The sequence below is a fragment of the Falco rusticolus genome, chromosome 4 (assembly GCF_015220075.1).
Source record: "Falco rusticolus isolate bFalRus1 chromosome 4, bFalRus1.pri, whole genome shotgun sequence".
Lineage (NCBI taxonomy): Eukaryota > Metazoa > Chordata > Aves > Falconiformes > Falconidae > Falco > Falco rusticolus.
In genome coordinates this window covers 97652395-97672962 of record NC_051190.1, presented here as the reverse complement: position 1 = coordinate 97672962, position 20568 = coordinate 97652395, and the positions used below count along the sequence as shown (strand labels likewise).

General features: G+C 35.1%; 1 protein-coding gene across 3 annotated transcripts in view; it reads left to right on the top strand.

Annotated features, from left to right (window-relative positions):
* ULK4 (unc-51 like kinase 4) overlaps positions 1 to 20568 on the top strand; it is a 249764-nt gene that overhangs the window by 117399 nt on the left and 111797 nt on the right. For all 3 annotated transcript variants that reach the window (XM_037383381.1, XM_037383380.1, XM_037383379.1), the window contains exon 31: positions 8675 to 8723. In XM_037383381.1, coding sequence (XP_037239278.1) covers positions 8675 to 8723 — 49 coding nt within the window. The remainder of the gene's footprint in view (positions 1 to 8674; positions 8724 to 20568) is intronic.

Below are 20568 nucleotides of genomic sequence, written 5' to 3'. Positions count from 1 at the left end.
AACAGATTGTATTATAATTTCTTAGGAATAAGAATAATAGCCAAAGATCTTGGTTATGTAAGACTAATTGCAGTCCTTATTTGTGCAAATAGTTCCATGTGAAGACTCTCAGACATGAGTGCTTAGCTATACAAGGCCAGAAGCAAGAAAAAATTGCTCGACATACTATTGTGTTTCTCATATCATGGAATATATCTCAAGTTGGAAGGGTCCGATAAGGATCGTTGAGTCCAACTCCCTGCTTCTCACAGGACTATCTAAAATTAAATCATATGGCTAAGAGTGTATGACTAAAAGTTTTTTTTCAGAATTGTCTGAAGCTTTTTGATGTATCAAATCAGCTAAAATCATTTGGCAAACAATGATTTTATGTTTAAGGAATTGTAGCTACTTAGGGCTGAAATCTCAGTCAGGCTTGACTTTAAAGTCATAAATACGCAGATGCTTAAAAATAATTAAAAAAAAAGGCTTTGGAAAAGTATCTGAGATATGGTTGAAATAACTTGTCTAACCAGCTATTTATTTTAGACAATATTAAAATACATCTTAACATTTCATAAAATTATATGTTAAATAAAAATCTGAAAATTAACTTCTAAAAACTTCAATACAGTTCTTGTTTAATATAATATTAAAAGTAGCAGAACTGGAGAAAAGACTAACATTGTTGTGCTTCCTTGCCTTCAGACAAGTCTTTAGAAGTCAAGGAATAATGGAATTATCTTATTTTCCAGCTGGATACAATAACAAGTCTAAGATATGCAATCACAACCTGGCAAAAACTTGACAAAATATTACTCTTTAAGCTTTAACAGCAGCAACATCAAAAAAGCTCTGCTAAAATAAAAGAAGTAAGATTTACTAGATTTTCATCAGTTCCATTTGTAACAAGTAGTGAACTTCATCCTTAAGCTGAAAAATTTCCTGAGGAATAATATTTCATAAAATCATTTTTCAGAGTAAGATATCATGATTGTAATCAAAAGCTTTTCAATTGTATAATTTCTGATACTTCAGGAGATGAGTAGGTTTATTAGGTATTATCATGATCAAGTGACCATACTTGAAATTCATTGTGTTTTAACTCACTGATACTGAAAGTTTATGAAGAATTAAGGTTATTTTTATAGACATTCCAGGAGCCTGAGGTGTGTGTATTTTTAAAGCAAGATTTGCATTTCTTTTCCACAGAATTCTTACTGATTATTGTATCACTGTTATGTCCTTATTGCTCTCCATTCTGATAATGTGAACTCTTAAAAAAAACTTATTAAGATATGTTATTTTGTGTAAATTAAAACATAGATATACTTCAGTGAGATATCAAAATTTGGAATGGATGATTGACATGCTTTTGTTCAGTTGAGAGTTGTAACTGGAGTACTTACAGGGTCACTTTGAATCAAATTGACCAAGGACTTGGAAATGAGTCTCCTCAGTCAGTCTTTAGCAGAAAGAACAAGCATACAGTTATTTAATCTGAGACAGGACACATTAGCACAGTCCAGTTTTCCTGAAAATTTTTGTTTGGAGTGATTAAACTACTGTTAGAACATATTAAGACAGTTTAAATAGAATAATTTTGAGTTTATTTGCAAATTGTGATATAGATTCACCTGAAATTTTGAAAATTGTCTCTAAAGTGGAGTTTTTCATCTTTAGTAAATTCTGATTTCTTTTAACCATTGTGTAGAGCTCAGAATACCATTTTGATTGTTAAGCACAGTGACAGGAAAAATAATATCTGTAAAATGATCATGGAAAACTGAATTAATCAAAACTACAGCTACTGACAGTTTGTGGCTTTGTAAATCACTTTTGGTCTTTTTCTGCAAATTTCATTAATATGTAAATCAATGCATAGCTTCTCTGTTTTGGTTTCCTAGAGGTAAGTGGAATAGAAAAATTATCAATCATATATCCATATTGAAACGTGTCATTGAACAAACTGAAATAAACTCTGTGTGTGTGGGGTGTGTATTATCACTGGCAATATAAAAAAAACCTAATCTTGGGAGGAAGGTTGCTTTTTTTTCTTTTTGTAAAAAATTCTGATCTTACTGGTTGACTAAGAATAGCTTGGCATATTGCTCTACATTAGAGATCCTAGCACTTCACAGGCAGTCCATTCGGAGAATTAATCTGTCCTTTCCAGAGTGTAATCATCAATGGGAATTGGAACACCGCGGGCTTAAATCTGAAACCCTTGATATCAGAGTAAATGACAATATTCTATATTCTCAGCAAGGAAGAGAACAGGAGACTATTGAAAAGGGCTTGGATATGTATTTTTAATGTTTTAGACAAAATCAATTCTCTTTCAAAGTGAGGAGGAAGCATCGACTCATAGGTGTCAAAAGACCATGAAAATGATTTATAATGGAAGTATTAATATAATTTTTTTTCAAGCAAAATATCCCTCAGGATTTAGTACTCAAGGGAAAGGAATACAACTTTCAAAATCAGATGTTTTTAAGGAGCCAAACTTCATGTGAATTCTTTTTAAAAATGAAGCAAAGATTTTATACCCTAAAAAGTAGGAAATTCTTATAATTCTGGTAAGGCAAAGGTTTTAATGTTGCCACTGAATGTCCAGAGCACGGTGGCAGAGGCTGCAGCTTTGTCAGAGAGCTTCAAAAGATTTTATTTATGACTATAACGCTGAGTGCCCCTCAAGCTTTTGGTCATAGTATTTTCTTGTTTTATACCATGTTGTAGGTCCGTAATATTTATGGCTTGATAACATGTATACTTCTAATTTTTTGAAAATTATATAATATTCATGCCTGCATGCAATTACTGCTTCACTGACTGGGAGTCATTTTGTATTATGATTTTATATTAAAAAAGGGGGACATTTTATTTTAAGATCGTTGGCTATTTTATTGTTGGTATTCTATACTACTTGTTAATAGGCAAGAGAAAACTGTAGGAAACAATGGGAAATGGGTAAAACACAATACATTGTGGTTTAGACATTTCAAAAGACAAATATTCCTATAAAAATATGAACCTTGAGGCTGGAAACTGAATAGGAATTGAAAATACAATCTGTTCTTCCTCAGTAAGCTTGCTGAGACTGCTGGCAAAATGACTGGGATTGTGTTGACACCCTTCCAATAAATGTGTGCAACAAACAGTTTTTGAGCTTATGCTGGGACTGAAAGTAAGCCCCTTTCATTTCACCACATAATTACTGGAAGTTATTAACATTCAGCTGCTCATAAATGATGAAAACAAACTGCAGTGGAGCAGTGCATTTAGTACAAACCTTCATATTATACTTACTGAAAAGTATTTTCCTTCATTTCACATACTTTGATAGTTGTAGTAAATACTCAAGATATTTGAAAGAAGAAATGCCCTACTTCAGATATTTGTCTTACAGTGCAGTTGCACATTTATTTTAATTCTTAGATCTTGTTGCTTTGTGTTTATGAATAGCGGTTAGCCTTTCCTTGGTAGGTTTCCCATGTTCAATATTAATTATACACTTATGAAAGATTTTAAAATATAATCATCAAATAATAGTGATGTATATCCCTTTTACATACAGATCTTTCTTGTTGTGTATATCTTCCTTTACTGTCTACTACAAAAAGTAAAGCATTAAATAAAAATCTAATTATTCTGTATCCAACATAATTATCTGCCCGTAGAAAGGCCAAAAGTCCTCTCTTCCTCCTTGCCCCCAGGTCATTTGAAATGTAAACTGCAGCTGCTGAAAAATCTTGGGAGCTGGAACTGAAGAATAAATCTTTGCCAGAAAATTGATTTTAAAATAATTGGGACCCCTAGAGATAAAGTTGATATATCTTCTCCCCGGTGTATTTTATGGTAGATACCATAGTAAATTGTGCCTTAGTATAATATTTCTTAAAATCAATGATAAGATCATTGTGTTTGCCTTTGAAGAGCTACCGAAGGGGATGTTATGAAAGTGTGGCAGTAAGAGGAGTTTGAGATTTTTCTGATTCAGTGGTGGGTCTTTATTGTGTGGGATTCAGCCAGAGTTAATGTGAGCTTTTCTGTAACTTACTCAAGGTACCAATGTCCCTAAGAGGCTGTTACAACTTAACAGCTCATATCCCTGAGCTTACTTGCTGTATGAGATCCAGGAGTTTCCATTTGACTATTTCCACCAACTTTCTGTGCTTCCATGCTGCTAAAGTGATATGAAGTCATGGATGTGTTTGTCATTTTGTGTTTGTTCTTTAGCCTTGGTTGCAGCTTTTCAATTCGATAATACAAACATTTGTGTGCTTGTGCATTTGCGGATTTTTTTGTGAATGATCCAGACCAAAAATACAGACATGAATAAAAGCAGACTGCAGTGCACCATGATGTAAAGAGCATGAATTCTTAAGTCATTTGTCAGGGGTGAAAAATCAAATTCTGTTTGTGTATTAACCCCTGGTTTTTATTGAGAGGTGTGTTTTGTTTGTTGCATTGCTGCCCTACTAGAAAAGGTATTTATTCTGTATAATGAGGATTGAAAGACTGATCAGTAGCGTTTACTCCAAGTGTACCAATCTGAGGTTTTTTTTATAAAAACTTGAAACAATATTATAATATACTAATTTTTGAAATGGGTTGACTTAAAAGCACAATTCTCAGTGTTTTGGAAAATTCACTGCTCTGTATTTTTACAGAAGACTTTTGCAGTTTCCTTTATTGAAGGACCAACTGCCACTGTAGATATAGCCTATGTACAGGTAAATCCTACCTATAAAGGAAGAATAGAGTTATCTGGATACGTAGGATTTGTAGTGTTGATTTGAGCAGAGAATTTACTAAAAAAGCTTTTTTTTTAAAAAAAAAAAAAAAGCTTAATAAGAATATTTAATTGTTAGACAATTTTAGAGGAATAAAATAGGGATGTCACTAAATTGCTTTGCCGGTGACACAAGATCAGAAGTTTTATTGATTTCACTTTATTGTTTGTTTGTTGTTTTTCTTTCTCTATCTTGGTATAATACCCAGCTTGAACACATACAACTGAAATACCATGTTTTCGTCGAAGAATTTTGCATAGGGAACCAGTACAGATATTCTTGATGCCAAATAAGAAAGAAGTTAGTCTTATTCTCTCTTGTCAAGACTGTATTCATTACTGCGTACCAGAATTATTCATGTTAGAAGTGAACACAAGGCAGTGTAAATTCACACCTTGGCATAAGGTGCTGCCTTTTATATGCAAGTGCTGGGACTTAAGAAAGCTTAAATTCTAAATCAGAAATCCTGTTCTAAGGCTCCTACTTCAACGCAGGTACTTGGAATCATTAATGCACCTCACCTGCAACAAAAAGCCTTTGGTCTGTGTTCAGTGCCCTGCAGTAGGTTTGTGTTTTGCAACAAGGCAATTTAGGATATCTTTAAAAAAGAGATCTTGCAATTGTTCTGAAAGCAAAATTGGAGACATAATCTTATTCTGAAAAATGTTAGTGTGTTAAAAATTCAGATTGTATTGATGGCAAATCTTATAAAATCAGATGACTATTGATTGGTAATTGATCAGATGAGCCATTGTTGTTTATTTGGATGTAATCTGAGAAGAAAATGCAAGTACTTGATATAATGATTTGCTTATATGTATGGGGATGATTCTCTGTGTTTTTCAAACAGGGTAGGACCTAATTTTAATACACATTTTATGAAAGCCTAAAAAGAACCAAACTACTTTTGATTTAGAATATGACCGTTCTATGAAATAAATTCTATAGCTGAAATTTCACCTGCTTTAAGACACTTCCTTTGTAAAACTATGTAACAGCAATGACAAATGTGGTAATGTCACTCTCTCTTGTGCACATACCTGCAAAGTTGGGATAAAACAGATTTAAGCTTTGTTTTAATACACTGCTTGATGTGTCTTTATGCTTTAGCTAAGTTATGTGTATAATTTTCTTTAAAGGCTGCAGCTGTTTCTTATTTCAATCATAAAGGTTTGCAGGTGACCTTTACGAATAGCTGTATTGGCTCTCGTTTTGTCTTAGCTTATCTCAGCAGAAAGTATAGCTGACATCCTAACGTTGTAACAGTCAGGACTGCTTACAGATTTTGAAACCAATTGTTTCATAATTTACTTTTTACCACAAAAGCATTTTTTTAGTTTTTGCCTAAATAGGATTGCTTAGCTGTTCTTGGTATTTGATGGTATTTTACTGCCAATGTGTTCTCAGTTTAAATGCTGCTTACATAGCAAAGTAAGCAGCTTTTGCTGGGGTAAGTAGTTCCAATATGCCCTGAGCATAAGAGTTGTGCTGGCAAAACTTTGTTTTGTCAATATGATTGCTGTAGTAGTTGCTCTTTCTGGGAACCTGTGGTGTGTAAATGACCATTTTTACATTCAGCATTGTTATACCCGCATCAGCAAAATTCTGTTTTACAGACTTGGTCTAAGCTTTTAATTTAACTAGTAGATTTGGCCCTGGAAAGTAAACCTCAAATATAACAACTCTTCCTGTCTGCAATCCTATGACTATCTTCTGACCTGGCTGTGTCCAGGGTGCCATGGACTGTCTATTTAAGAATTGCGAGAGCACAGAGGAGAATACCTTTAAGGTTGTCCTGACCTACGTAAGGAACTTGGAATTTCCCTTGCAAATGGATATTTTTTCCATCAAAATAAGAACAGAAATCGTCCTAAAATTCAGGCTTCTTAACTTAGAAATAATGAGGGGTTTTCTTTACATAAAATCTTCTTTCTCTCTCTCCATTGGGTGTAATCTGTGCTTTTACACATTTCTCTATGCAAGAAAAAAAATGAACACATTTGGCTAAACAAGGCAGTTACTTGTATTGAACATGTTTATATAGGTGCATAAATTATATTGTTTTGTTAGGTTTTGACCAATTTAGTGGGTGTGTGTTACTCATCTTTAGCTCCATATGCCAATGCTGTACAATGCAATAGGTCTTAGGCTAAGCCCTTGCTCCTATCCAACTTCATATATAGATTTTGTATGGTCATCATTATTCAGGTGAATTCAAGGATCAGAGAAATAAGAAAACAATATGAAATAGGAAACCATTGTTTATACTTAATGCATATATCTGATATCTGAGTAATTCTCAGTTCTTTGTATATATGGTTGCTCTGCCTTAGCATGGTTAGCAAGCCTTTCATTCCTTATTATATTTCCTTTATATAAAATGACTTCAACAAATATGAAGAACCAGGGCTCTGATAGGAGACACTAATCTAAATGAAGCATTTTATGATTTTTATGACACTTGGATGCTTGTTCTAGCCCCCTTTCAATTTTTTCGTTAAGTTCATAGAAGACAGTATGCAATTCCTTTTAGTTGCTTCAGTTCACAGACTAGTGCTTTAGCTTACACTATCTGTAACAAATTATACCTTCTTGTCTTTTCTTACTGGATGGATGTGAGTAAAAGCTCTTAAATGGAAACATGTAATTGTAGGAACATATGGTTTCTTCTTAACAAATAGTTAACCAAACAGAATTAATCTGGTTATTGTTGTACCAGAAGCTGGTACAGGGTATTACACAGTAAAGCTTCAGTCATGAAATGAAATGCTTATTTTAGTCGAATATCACTCCTGTTCATTCACAGAGAACTATGTAATAGAACTTTGTCTTTTTAACTGACTTACGACTTGCAAGACAATTTTGAAGTATGTTGTATGCCTCATTCCCCAAATAAATGTGCAAAAGCACATGTTGAGCATGCGGTCATAGTGGACATCCTCAACACTTTCAGATGTGGTCTCTGTGTTTGAGTTCTGTATTTATTACATGGGACTCATCATACAGTCTTATCTTATAGCTGTATTACAAGGCTAAGCTTACCTGTTGTTTCTGAAGCACTTCACTAATGTTATAAAGACACAAGGAAAACACTCAGTTTGGTGTTTTCTGTGGTGTTTGGTGAATAGGCATCTAGTTTGGCGTGTAAGGAAAAGGGACAATCATTCTTCAAATTAGATAATATAATACACAAAAGACTATGTAATCATAATTTATGTGTCATTGTAGTGTTTGTGAGAGACGCATCCTTTACTAATAAATATAAGGTGTTATGGGTTTTGTGGATAGAAAAGACTGCATTAATGTAAAGTATTACTGTTTTTTGAGAATATTCTTTCTTGTAAGTATATATATGTGTGCTAGTTTGTATGTGATTTTTAAATTCAAGGGAATATAGCTAAATGCTTTTGGCTAACCACTCCTCAGTATTGTCAACAGAAGTGGCTGACAAATGTATCATGTATTAATATGTTAAACCCAAGAAGTTAGTTAACGTAGCATGCTTTAAAAAACACATCATGTTTGTAATTTCACGATGCACACTGACTCTGTTAATTCAAATTATTAATGGTGCACACTGTTTCGTAGTATGTATGGTATTATATTTCTGAATTGTTATTAATTTCTGCCATTTAAAAATACTAATTTAATTACTGTTCCACTCACTTGAATCAGATCAGTGAAGCAGACCTAGAAGTAATTTCCAAAGCAGTACAACATTGCTGTTTCTACTTAATAACTGAAGTGGAGCTTATTTTTGTTGAGAGCTACTCAGAGGCTGAGATTCTGGGTCATGGATTTTGGCAAGCACACTACTCTGCTCCTTTTATGAGTTAAGTGTGCTAAATAAGAATTCACTTCCTTGCTTCTTAAATAAATCTTAAAATTTGTTTTTGCAGCCTTGTGGAAGAAATACGTCTTTTTCCAGTTCTTTTCCAAGTCATCTTGGTAAGAATAATTTTATATTTTTTTTTTTCTAATAGATAGGTATTTTATCTCCCAAATAATGTCAGACTAGTAAGTTTCATTAGGTTTGTTGATAAAATAAGAAGATACTGATAAACTGAACAGTCTGTCAATACAAAACAATCTAGCTTAAGCAGCCATTTATGTGGTTCTCACCAACTAATTTGCCTGAATAAAAGGTTTCTTTTATAAGATAAATACTTTTTTCCTTTTTGAAGCAAATAAACCCCTGAAAAATAGAATTTATGAGCTTGATCCTTAATCAGAACTACATCTTTGCCAGCCCAAGCAAGAAATGCTGAGGAACTTTCATTTTATTTAACAGTGTGAAACCCAGGTTTGATATTGTTGGTATGATAATGCCAATTCCCGCTTAGGCTTTTGGAATTTCTTTCAATATAAATATCAAGGATATGGTTTTGGATAGTCATATGCTGAATTTTCATTCCTACGTAGGATCTGCCACTCATAAAGATCTTGAAAATTGTTGATGGTTTTGTCTCTGAAGTGTTGCAAAAAAATATGTTAATGAAGAAGAAAAATCTGTAGGCTACTTTGGAAGCTGGGTAATGTGCTATCCACTAGCCTTCTCATTGCTAAAATCCGTAGTCTCTTATTTTTTCATTCTTTTTGTTCATGAAGTTATGTCAGGTAAGTGTCCTGTCATGCAAGCATGGTCCTGATGAGTATTAAATATGCATTATAAATAAATATGCATGAACTATGCAGTGCAGGCAGATTGCATACTTGGTTTTGTATCATTATTGAAATTCAGTCTTACTCAGGGTAGGTGGTGTTCATAAATATGATTCTGAATCAATTTTGATATTCCTTTCTTGGGTTTAAATATTTTAATCTTTGCTCTTCCTTTCCAGTAATTTATTTCACTGCCTGTTTTAAATCTCTTTAATACTGCATATGCAGATAAGCCCTTTTTTATTAAAGTAACCTCTTTAGTGATGATAGATTTTTTTCAGTAGCATACAGAACACAGGCTTTATGGTATTTTATGTACTATATGTATAAATCTCTTCTTGTGATAAGTATTAACAACAAAAACAACATTTTACAGTAGTTCATGAGCGGTTTTGACCTGGAATGAGTACTGCTTTTAGTTAGTAACAAGAGGGGAACACATTTAAATATGGAAGTGAAATGTTTCATGTTAATACTTTCAAATATTGAATTAATGTTTGAAAGGTCTCCAGGTATTGGAATCCTGAAATTAAACCACCTATATGTGTACACACAGACGTGTGCACACACACGTATGACGTTAGTATATAGCTATGAGTATTTGAACACTGGTTATGATCTCTAGAAATATTCTCAGATCTTGAAAAACAACTTATAATGTAACTGTAGTCATGGAATTTAACGTGTGTGTATGTCATGCCATCTAAGTAGGCTAAGTTAGAGTAAGTCATAAATGCTCCCTCCTGACCTCCCCACATACAGTTTGATGTCATGAATTCTAGAAATAGGTTTTTGAAGAGGGTAAAAAGCAGCTAAACTCAAAGTTGTCTGCGTGGCTGGTGGTCTGTGAAGATTTCACAACTCTCCCAAACCTGTATAGCTGTTTTTGAGCTTATAATTACGGTTGTGAGGGGAAAAACCTTACAGCTTTTAGGGAGAAAAAAAATCCCCTTCCAACATGCTTTGTTTGAAGATGGCATCTGTACTGGCTTCTGTTGCCAAATATAGCATTCAGGCCTTAATGGCACCCCGCTGTCAGCGGTGGTCTTGTTCACCTCCAAAGATGTGAGACACAGGTTGCCACCCTCCTTACTATTCCTCTCTTTTCCCTACCAAAAAGTGAATTCAGCAAAAGAATCTTAGGCGATTGGGAAGGCTCAGCAGCCAGTATGAATTGGACTGGAAGGATTAGTTGTTAGGCTGGTTTTCCTTGAAGAGACCAGATTAGCAGACTCCTTCATTATAGGTTTCTGAAATAAATTTCACGGTGGTATGAGTGAAGGGAGCTGCATATCATTTACTTTACATTATGCTTCATAAACTAGTCTTTGGCTAGGTTTATGCTTTTATTGGTTTCAAGAAACAGCACAGATCAGTAACTTTGAGCTCTGTGGTGTTGTACCTAGAATTTTACCACACCCTAAACTATTGAAATTGTATTATGCTTCAGAGTCAATAAATTATTTTATATTGTCAGTGATTTAATGTATAGCTATAACTATCAAGTTCAAGGAATATCACTAGTACTTCATAATTTCTGTGCCAAGACCAAATGCCCAGTGTGTTTTCCATGCATCATTAAGTATAGTTAATGTTATTTCCAGTGATGCCACTGATGGGACATTGACTCTTTTAGGCTCTGAAGGGAAATAATGTGGGCTCAGAACTGGAAAGTATCTCCAGGAGCAGCCTTCATTTCTAGGCTGTGCTACAGTCAAAGTGGGATTGAATGTACCAGCTTTAATCTAGCTATCACAGTAGCAAGGACACGATGGCTTGCAGATACTGGGCAATTCACAAGAAATAGGTTTTAATGGGACTGCTTCTCACTGCTTACTGATGTGGAGTTTCACTATCTCATATACTGCATACTACCCTGTGTTGTGGTCTAAGCGGTAGCACTGAGATTTGCCAGTTTCTTACCCTTCGTCATGTATCAGGACCAGTTAGATCTCTGAACTCAGCTGAATCGTACCAAATATAGCCTTTTATGTCATTTATGACTTCGATTTTGTGTTATAGTTGCCAAACAAAAAGAACTGGGACAGTGAAAAAGGCTGTTACTGTCTACTTAAAAAGTTTTTCTAAGAGAATAGCTATTACTGAGCTAGGTTTTAGTTAATGATCTTATTAGTAGGAGGCTTTAAATACAGTTGTTACTTCTCTGGAAACACTCAACGCTCGTTTATCACTCAACACTTGGTTACATTTAGGAAATGCACATTAATAGTGTACTTTATGAATATGTGAAAGACCTGGATGCAGTTCTCTGTTGCATTCCCTTCAGAGGGGAATTTCATGTTACAATTGAATGCAAATTAATTTTGTCAATACCCTGATCCCAGTTCCTAATGCTAACAGTTACATAGATTGAGTAGTTCTACAAAGGAATATGAAGGTATGACTGCAATATGAGTTGACATTTATCTTGCTGTAATGTCTGTTGAGATCAGTGAAGATGTAGTGATGTGTATCCCTGGAAAAAGGGAGATGTATTGGCAATGCATGAGTATATTCAGGACAGTAAATGATTGAAATAGAGAAGGAAGGCTGGCATCATAACATGCAAAATTTAAAAGATGTAAACATCCCTTGATAATGGAATGAAAAATAGTTACCCAAATTCCATGATGACATAAATGATACCAAAAGTTGGGTTGGTATAAGGTGTAAATATGAAATGCTGCTGCTGATGAAGTAGAAGAGATTGTAGCAGGAAAAGCTGCCGTGGGATGTTTCATGGTTTACTTTTTTTGCTGCCTTTTTCTGCTGCATCCATGGTGTTCAGTTTCTAATATATTTTACTGTGTCAGACCTGTGATCTATCTGCAGTATCAGTATATTACATACCAAATATTATTTTTCAATGTTATCTTATAATGCTGGAGTGAGGTTGATGAAGGAATTGAAAGTATTTTATTTCCATATATATGAATTATGGCTATTTGTATTTTAGATTGCTACTAAGATTTTGCAGAGTACCTAGAATGAAGTTGGCATACATGTTATTTTCTGTGCTATATTACTTTTTAGAGGAGGGTAATGTGGGGGCCTTCCACACATCATAAATATTACCTGGCCTTCCTTTAGGATTATCTGAATCTAAGCTATTGCATAGAAAAAAAAATCTGTGTTATTTGGTGAAATTCTGTGGCTTTGCTGCCTATAAATTTAAGAACTGAAGTGAATGATGTGTGTGATTAGGAGCTTGGTGGTGTCCTCATTTTAAAGCTCAGTAGACAAGTGTGTGCTTATCCTATTAAAATCTCTAGTATAACTTTTAATCACACCAGCATCTCACAGACTTCAGGTTTTGCTGTCAAATGTTTTTGTGCAGCATTCTGTATTTTAATGGTCAGTGATCACATGAAAAATGTGGCAACGTGGATTTAAAGGCACATCCTTTTAATAAAAATGACATTATAGTAAGATTGAAAGTTATTGTATTTATAAATGATCTTACTATTAAATACCATTAAACAATGATAGATAGTGTCTTAGTGTCTAAAGTGTACAATCTAATTGAAAGTTACAAATATAATCATGGTTTTATTTATACTGTTGATCTATTCTTAACACAAACAAGTCCACATCTTTTCTTTACACTTTGTGAAATAATTAAAATTAATTTTAAAGTTACGAATTTTAATTTGTTTTCCTTTAAATACAGTGGAAGGTTGTTTCTGTGAAAACAGAAAATATGTTTCTTATTGTAGTCATATTCATATATTATTATTTTTCCTAGCTGCCACTAGGTTTGAGGTTTTATACTGTCCCCGTGTATTTTGGGACTGCTATATGAATCCTGTGTTAAAAAGTTTAATTGCAGAATTGGACATCTTAAACTAAAGTTTCATGTACTGTTCATATTTTTGATAGACTGCAGTAAATCTGTTCTCGAATGCTCAAAAAAATGCTTCAAAATCATTGTTGTGCTGGCCAATACTGATCCTTTTGGAAGGTGTGCTTTCTCATTTTGTAACTGCTGTTGAAAATGAAGTTCATTATAACATTGAGTATTAAGGAAGAGAGTATGAGCTAGGCATGATAGTAAGAAAAATTGTAACAGTTACACATACTCATACTCATACTTTAAAAGAAGCAACAAACCACTCCAATTTTATTTGGTTAACACCTTTTCAAGAAAGCTAATAATTTAGTGGAAATTTTATCTAAGTAGGGGATGCATAGACATGTATAACTAGATTGCTTTGTGGGTCTTTTAAAACTAAAAATAATTTTAACCAAAGGCCTTCAATAAAAAACCCCAAATACAACAACAACCAAACTGGAGAGAAAAGTTGCATAGCAGCCAAGTGGAAGCAGTGGTTAGATTTTTATATTTCATTTTGAATTTTAATTGGAGGGAAAAACTCAAGCCACAGGAAGTGGTTGGAATCAGAGATTCCGCTCCTTGTGATCCAGTTAGAGCACTGAAGCCACCCACTTAGAACAGTTTAAAAATAATACTTGTTTTCTGACAGGCTTTTCCTGTGAAGATACTATTAACAAAGGGAAAAAACATATCAGAGGAAAAGCAAGAGCCTTATCATTCTTGTTTTACTTGGTTTCTGTTTTCTGCTGAGAGATTGCAGTAAAATATCTTTTGAGGTAAGAGGTAGAAGTATTTTTCTGTTTAGCAGCTACGTGGATGATAGGTATAGAGGAACACATCAGAGCTTATTGCAACAATTGAAGCATTAGTTTACTTGTGTCTGCTAAACGAAGCACCTTTTAGCCCAGTGTGGTGCACACCTCGTTGGTTGTTTAGAAGAATGGGGAGCATGTTTCTAACTCTTGCAAATACTTGTAGATCATCCAGGATTGATACTTGAAACAGTAGAGTAGGAGACTCTTACTCTTCTTATATTCTGTACAGAGTAGAAGTTTATGCTGCCAGACTCATCTGCTGCAGAAAATTGGGAGTGAATATGGCAAATAATACAAGCTATAGCACTTAGTGGGGATTGGCAGCTGGTGCTCTGTGCTGTAAAGGAGCTTAGAGCTAAAGTCCCTCTTTAAGCTGTGTGCTTGCATGAGAAGATTGATACTGGCTATTGACATTTCATTCCAGTCTGTGGGCATATTCAAACCTTAATTTAGCCTCAGCCCTCTATTAAAAAAATAATCATGAAGATATCTGGGAATGGTTAGGCAACATAAGTTTTAAAGAACAGGAAAGAGTATTTGGTTTAATAGCTTTGTTTGTGGTATTCCTGTTCCTGTCTGTATATTCAACGCCATTATAAAAAAGTTAAATGCAATGGCTTGTTTTGGTGTATTTCATCTGCTCCTTATTGCTTTTAGGGGAAATCTGCTTTTATAAGGTATCTGAAATCAGATTCTAAGAGTGATTTTTGTAGGTTCTACAGGATGGGCATTAGTTATAGTTATGAACCCTACATTTATCCATAATGAACATATTTTTTTTTTCCTATTTATGAAGTATGCATATTTCCTGAAATCTACTAGTTTTGATAGCCAAATTGCATGCTGTGGCTGTGTACATGAAACTGCTGTGACAGCTTAGAATCTAATCTTTGAGGGTTTCTGAAAATGAAAATACCAAAATCCTTTTTTAATGGGTGGTTTATAAAGCAAAGTAAATGCTTGTTTTGAAAGAGACTTAATATCTGAAGATGAGTTAAAGAGAAACTAGTGAAAATGTGTTAGACTATCTTAGAATTTATATATTTGGATTGATAAAAAATTATGAAATAACGTTCAAAGAAGATAGATGTTATGCAAATGTAAAAACTACTATGCATAAAGAACACTTTAACAATTAGTATGGTCTAAATCTTTTCCAAACTAACAAGTTTTTGCCAATGTGCTGAAGTCTTGCGTCAACATTCAGTAAGGTGTTTTTTAATATAAATGTTAATATAAATATATTTAAATTTAACCTATTTAAATAAATTATATTTTTCATTATATCTATTATATAGTATATACATTATAAATTATATATTATGTATTATAATTAATTGTAATTATTATAAGTAAAACAAATGAAATAGTAAAATTATATAAATATTGATATAAAGATAAGTATTAATATTAATATAAATAAAATGTATTCTTTTTTAATGCTAAATCAAATGAATCGGAGTCTTTCTAGAGACTGAAGAAGATATTGTAAAAGGCAGTAGGGTCCATTATGTTAATTTCCAATTTTGTATAGAATATGGGTCCTTCTGGTAGAAATGTTTTTTTTCATTACTCTGTTAACTTGCTTAAACGCTTCAGTTTAAAAATGAGATGCATGAGACTACTTACTTCTCTTAAATTGCTGACTTGAAAATAGTGTATACTTAAAAGCAATATGCCACCATATCACAATACGTACTCCTGGAAATAAACATGTCAAAGTGTAACTCTTAGGAATTTTTTGAACAGGAAGCAGAAGATTACTGAAACATATTTTTTTTTAAGGGAACATTCTATTTTATTTTTTGTCAGTAATCTTACAGTCGGGAGTGTCTGGGAAAGTGTTTATATACTTATAGAACTGTAAATGTTTGATCAGTGTTGAAACAAGTTGCTGATCTGTTACAACAATTGTTCTCTGCAAGTATTAACACTGTACACAAAATGACCTCTTAGCAACTTTTAGTGATGTGTAACTATTGTCATCTTAACTGATGACAACAGAATTATTAGAAGCCAAAATGCATGGTATTGGTATGTGTTGGTAACGAAAACCCATGCTATATAATTTGTTTCCCCAGATGTAGTTAGATGTTGTACGGTGATTTTTTGCATATGGATAAATCAATCACAGAATCATAGGATATCTTGGGTTGGAAGGGACCCATAAGGATCATCAAGTGCAACTCCCTGCTCCTTGCAGGACTACTGAAAAATAAATTGTATGACTAAAAGTATCATCCCCATGCTCTATGAACTGACAGGCTTGGTGCCATGACCACTTCCCTCAGGAGCCTGTGCCAGTGATGACCACCCTTTTAATGAAGAACTTTTTCCTAATTCCAATCTGAACTTCCCCTGACGCAGAGTCATTCCATTTCCTCATGTCTTATTGCTGGTTACCAGAGAGAGGAGATCAGCACTTCCCCTTCTGCTGCCCCACTTGAGAAAGTTGTAGACTATGATGAGGTCTCCCCTCAGCCTTCTCCAAGCTGAACAAACCAAGTGACCTCAGCTGTTCCTTGTAAGTCTTGCCCTCGAGACCTTTCACCATCTTGATTACCCTCTTCTGAACACACTTTAAGAGCTTGATGTCCTTATATTGAGATGTCCAAAACTGCACACAGCACTTGAGGTGGAGCTGCACCAGTGCAGTGTGGAGTGGGACAACCACCTCCCTCAGTCAGCTAGCTGTGCTGTTCTTGATGCACCCCAGGACGCGGCCAGCCCTTTTGGCTGCTGGGGCATGCTGTTGACTCATATTCAACTTGCCATCAACCCAACCCTCAGATCTTTTTCCATGGGGCTGCTCTCCAGCCTCTTGTTCCCCTATGAAGAATCAACAAAAGTTTCTTTTGCATAGGCATTTTGCTACAAAAAACAGGAGAAAGATTTTACTTCCTCAATATAATTGCAACTTATGCTAGACTTTCAACATTTGCTTAACCAGAAAGCTTAAAGCTTGTCTCTGCTGCAGTCAATGTGTGGCAGCAATTTATGAAGATGTCTCCACCTACCTTTGTGCTACTAGTTTAGCTAACAGTAGTAATGTGGATAAAGCAATGCAGGGCTTAAAAAGTGCAAAGCCTTCCATGAAGCTTAATAAACACTTGGGCAGTTTGCTGCTGCAACCATCCTGCCTAGGATCCTCTAGCAAGTTCTAAGGGGAAGATGTCTTCACAGTGTATGGATGTTGTCCCATACTTGTGAAAGACCAATGTAGTTTGAAGAAATATCATGGAAAAGACTGGAACTGGAGTGTTGGAAGTGATGGAAAATACTCTGGGGACTTAGGGACCACGTGGCAGCCACATGCTGCTCATTTGGAGAGGTGCCATATACCTCTGAGGTGAAGCGTGCCACTTCTTTTGTGAATATCATGAGCTTAGGATAATGAAGGAAATACCGCATAATTAAAACTTTTGCATTCATAAGTTTTAAAACATTCTAAAAGATTCCTCTTAACAGCTGCTAGCTTTAAACAGAGCTGGAATGATTTACTTTCCCTCTATAACCTTGAGAAAATTATTGTTGTTGGGGGTTTTATGTTGTTTTTCTGAATGGTATCAGTAGCTGATTTTCAACTGTTCTTGTAGAATTGCTTGAGTAAAATAGTTTTGACTGGTTTTAATTCAACTTTCTAATATTGAGAGGTCATGCAGTTAAATGTGTATTCGTTACAAATGACAATTTGAGAAGGACAGGTTTTCAGGTGATTTCATTTACCTGAAGTACGTGATTTGTGGGATGAATATGGGGCTTGTTGGCAGAGTACTGAGAGGACTGAGAGCACCGTTTCCTCTTGTTGCTGATGATCCATGTATCTTCTTGACCCTGGGCAAATTGTATGCATCTTCTTTTTCAAATGTGCTTAGTGTGCTTCTGTCCTTTGGGTGTCCAATGAACACCTTTACTCTTAGAAAACTAGCAGAAATTGGTGCTCATACTTCTAAAACTAGGCCTGTTTAAGGACCCAGCTGGACCTTATTCAAGCAGAATTATTTAATGAATTTGCCTTATGGTTAGGTAATGCCTAAACAGTAAATGTACATCACAGGAATGTAGGGATGATAAATTCATTAGGATTTAGAAGGTGTTCAGATTTTGTAATAAGAAGCACTGCACAGATTATAAATAAATGTGTACAGCCTATTTGATGACTGAATGTCTGTATAGATCGATCAGCAGTACGATTGCTGATGGAAAAAGAAAAATATGTGAGGGGAAGCAGAACCATCCTTTAAAGCATTTTATATTATAAATTGATATTCTGCATAATAAAATGGCTTTTAAAAAGGAAAAAAAAAAATCTTACTAAAGCATCTCTTATCATTCTTTTTCTCCTCTGGAAAATTATTTCAAATCAGTGCTCCTGTTAGAGGAGAGAATAAAATTGTTTACAAAATCACCTGAAGCTCCACTTGTGAGAGAAAAATTGAGTCCACAGCATTTGTGACAGCATTATGTTCTTTTATAGGAAGGAAATTCAGCTATTTGCATCTTAAAGGAATTGCTTTCTATTGCTCAACACTAATATTTTAGTGTGTATACTTCATAACTGGTTTTTTATGTTATATTCAGTGCTAAGGGACATAAGAAAACTCATGTTATAAACAATATTCTCTTGTGTTGCTTGGTAGGGTTTTTTTGTCCTGTCCCAGAAGTCAAAAATTTGACAGATAATAAACATGAGTCTGAAAGACTTTAATAAGATTTTAAAGCTAGCTATAACATACTGGAGAAGAAAATTGCAACAAAGTAGTGAAGTGTGTAGGTCAGTGCTTTGCAGAAATAGTGACCATGGTTACTGCTGATACTAGAACACCTTTATAAGTTTTATGATGTTGTGTCTGTTTTCCATCTCTTTAGATCTCACTGTTCATGTTATATTTTACTGGTCTTCAGTAAGCAGGCAAGCATACTGTTTTTTGTGGAGGGTTGGGTTTTTTTTTGTAAAATGTTTCTAAACTAGTCTGAAGCGGAGAGTTGTTTTGTGTATTGTGGTATTGTATCTTACAAGTTGTCTTTTGAAAGAAAATATTTTTACAGTGCATTTCAAAGAAAAAGTTGCTGCAAAGTGACAATCGTTGTTGTGCCTTGCATGGGCAGGTCTCGGTCTTTATTACTTTGTTGCTCTGACTGTCCCAAGAACATTTGGCAGCGCGTCAAAGTGACAGCCCAGCTGAGGCCTGTGGTCTTTTTGCTTCTTCCATTGGTTGGGACAAACAGCTCAGTGTTACAGGGATGCATGGTGATGATGTAGTTTAAGCTCTCGTCAAAACAATTAACAGATAACTATGACCCTAATACTTGTCCAGTGTTATGGTAATACAGAACTCCTGTGATCCCTTCAAGGTTTGCCTTGGGATCTAACTAAACAGTTGTCCAAGTCTCCACACCTGCAAAGGGTGAAGCATCTGCTTATTACTGTGTGCTGGCTTTTGGCTGTTGCTCAAAATCCACTGGGCTCCTGCTGTAGAGGGTTGCTTGTTGTCCTTTGGACCTTGCTGGACCCCGGCAGTTGGCGCTTCCTTTAATCCCCTCCAATTACAAAAGCTGTAATAATGCTCATTCTCAACAACTTTTAAAAGTTAGTTCTTCTTGGAAGGCTAAACTGGCTAGAAATACATAGTTTATTCAAATCCTGTTTTCAGAGAAGAATTTTAAATGTGTTGTGAGACTGTGATAGTGCTTACCCTGAACCTTTGACATCTTGGAGCAAGTCCACTGAATGGTCTTGGGGCCCTGATGATCATGGGCCCCGGAGCACATGGCAGACACAGAAGGGCTGAGAGAACAGATTTCGTATGACCTTTGCAAAGAAGTCTTGGGGGGATCTTATTCCTGTCTGTAGCTACCTCATGGGACACTACAGAGAAGATGAAGCCTGACTTGTCCCAGCAGTGCACAATGGAAGGCCAAGAGGATGAAAGCAAGCTGGAAGATGGGAAATTCCAGCTTGTTATAGGAAGACACTTTTGGCTGTGAGGAGGGTGGTCAGACACTGGAACAAGAGCCCAGAGAAGTTGTAGCATCTCCATCCTTGGAGATTTTTAAAACTCAGCTGCATGCAGCTCTGAGTCAGTTTACTTTGACAGGGTCTTAGAATTGAGAGCTCCAACGGTGCAGTCAACCACATGTCATTCCATGATGTGACTGGCCCAATCTAGTCCATCTTCCTAAAAACCACCCAAGCAACCAAACAAACACTATTCTGCAGGTTATCTCTGAGCCATGATAGCCACCATTCAATGTGTCCTGCCTGTAGATAGATGTTAACTCCTCTAGATCAGAATCCAAGTCAGTAGCCTTCCAGCTGAGTTTGGGTCTCTGGGCTCTTCATCTGTTTCCTGCTTGCTCCTTCCTTGTATGCTTTGACCTTTCAGTAAGCAAGGTGGCTGGACCAAAGTGGCAATGCTTGTTCAGCTGGCTTGGCTCTGCTCCCGTGTCTGCCTTATCTGAGCCATCCACATTTAATACT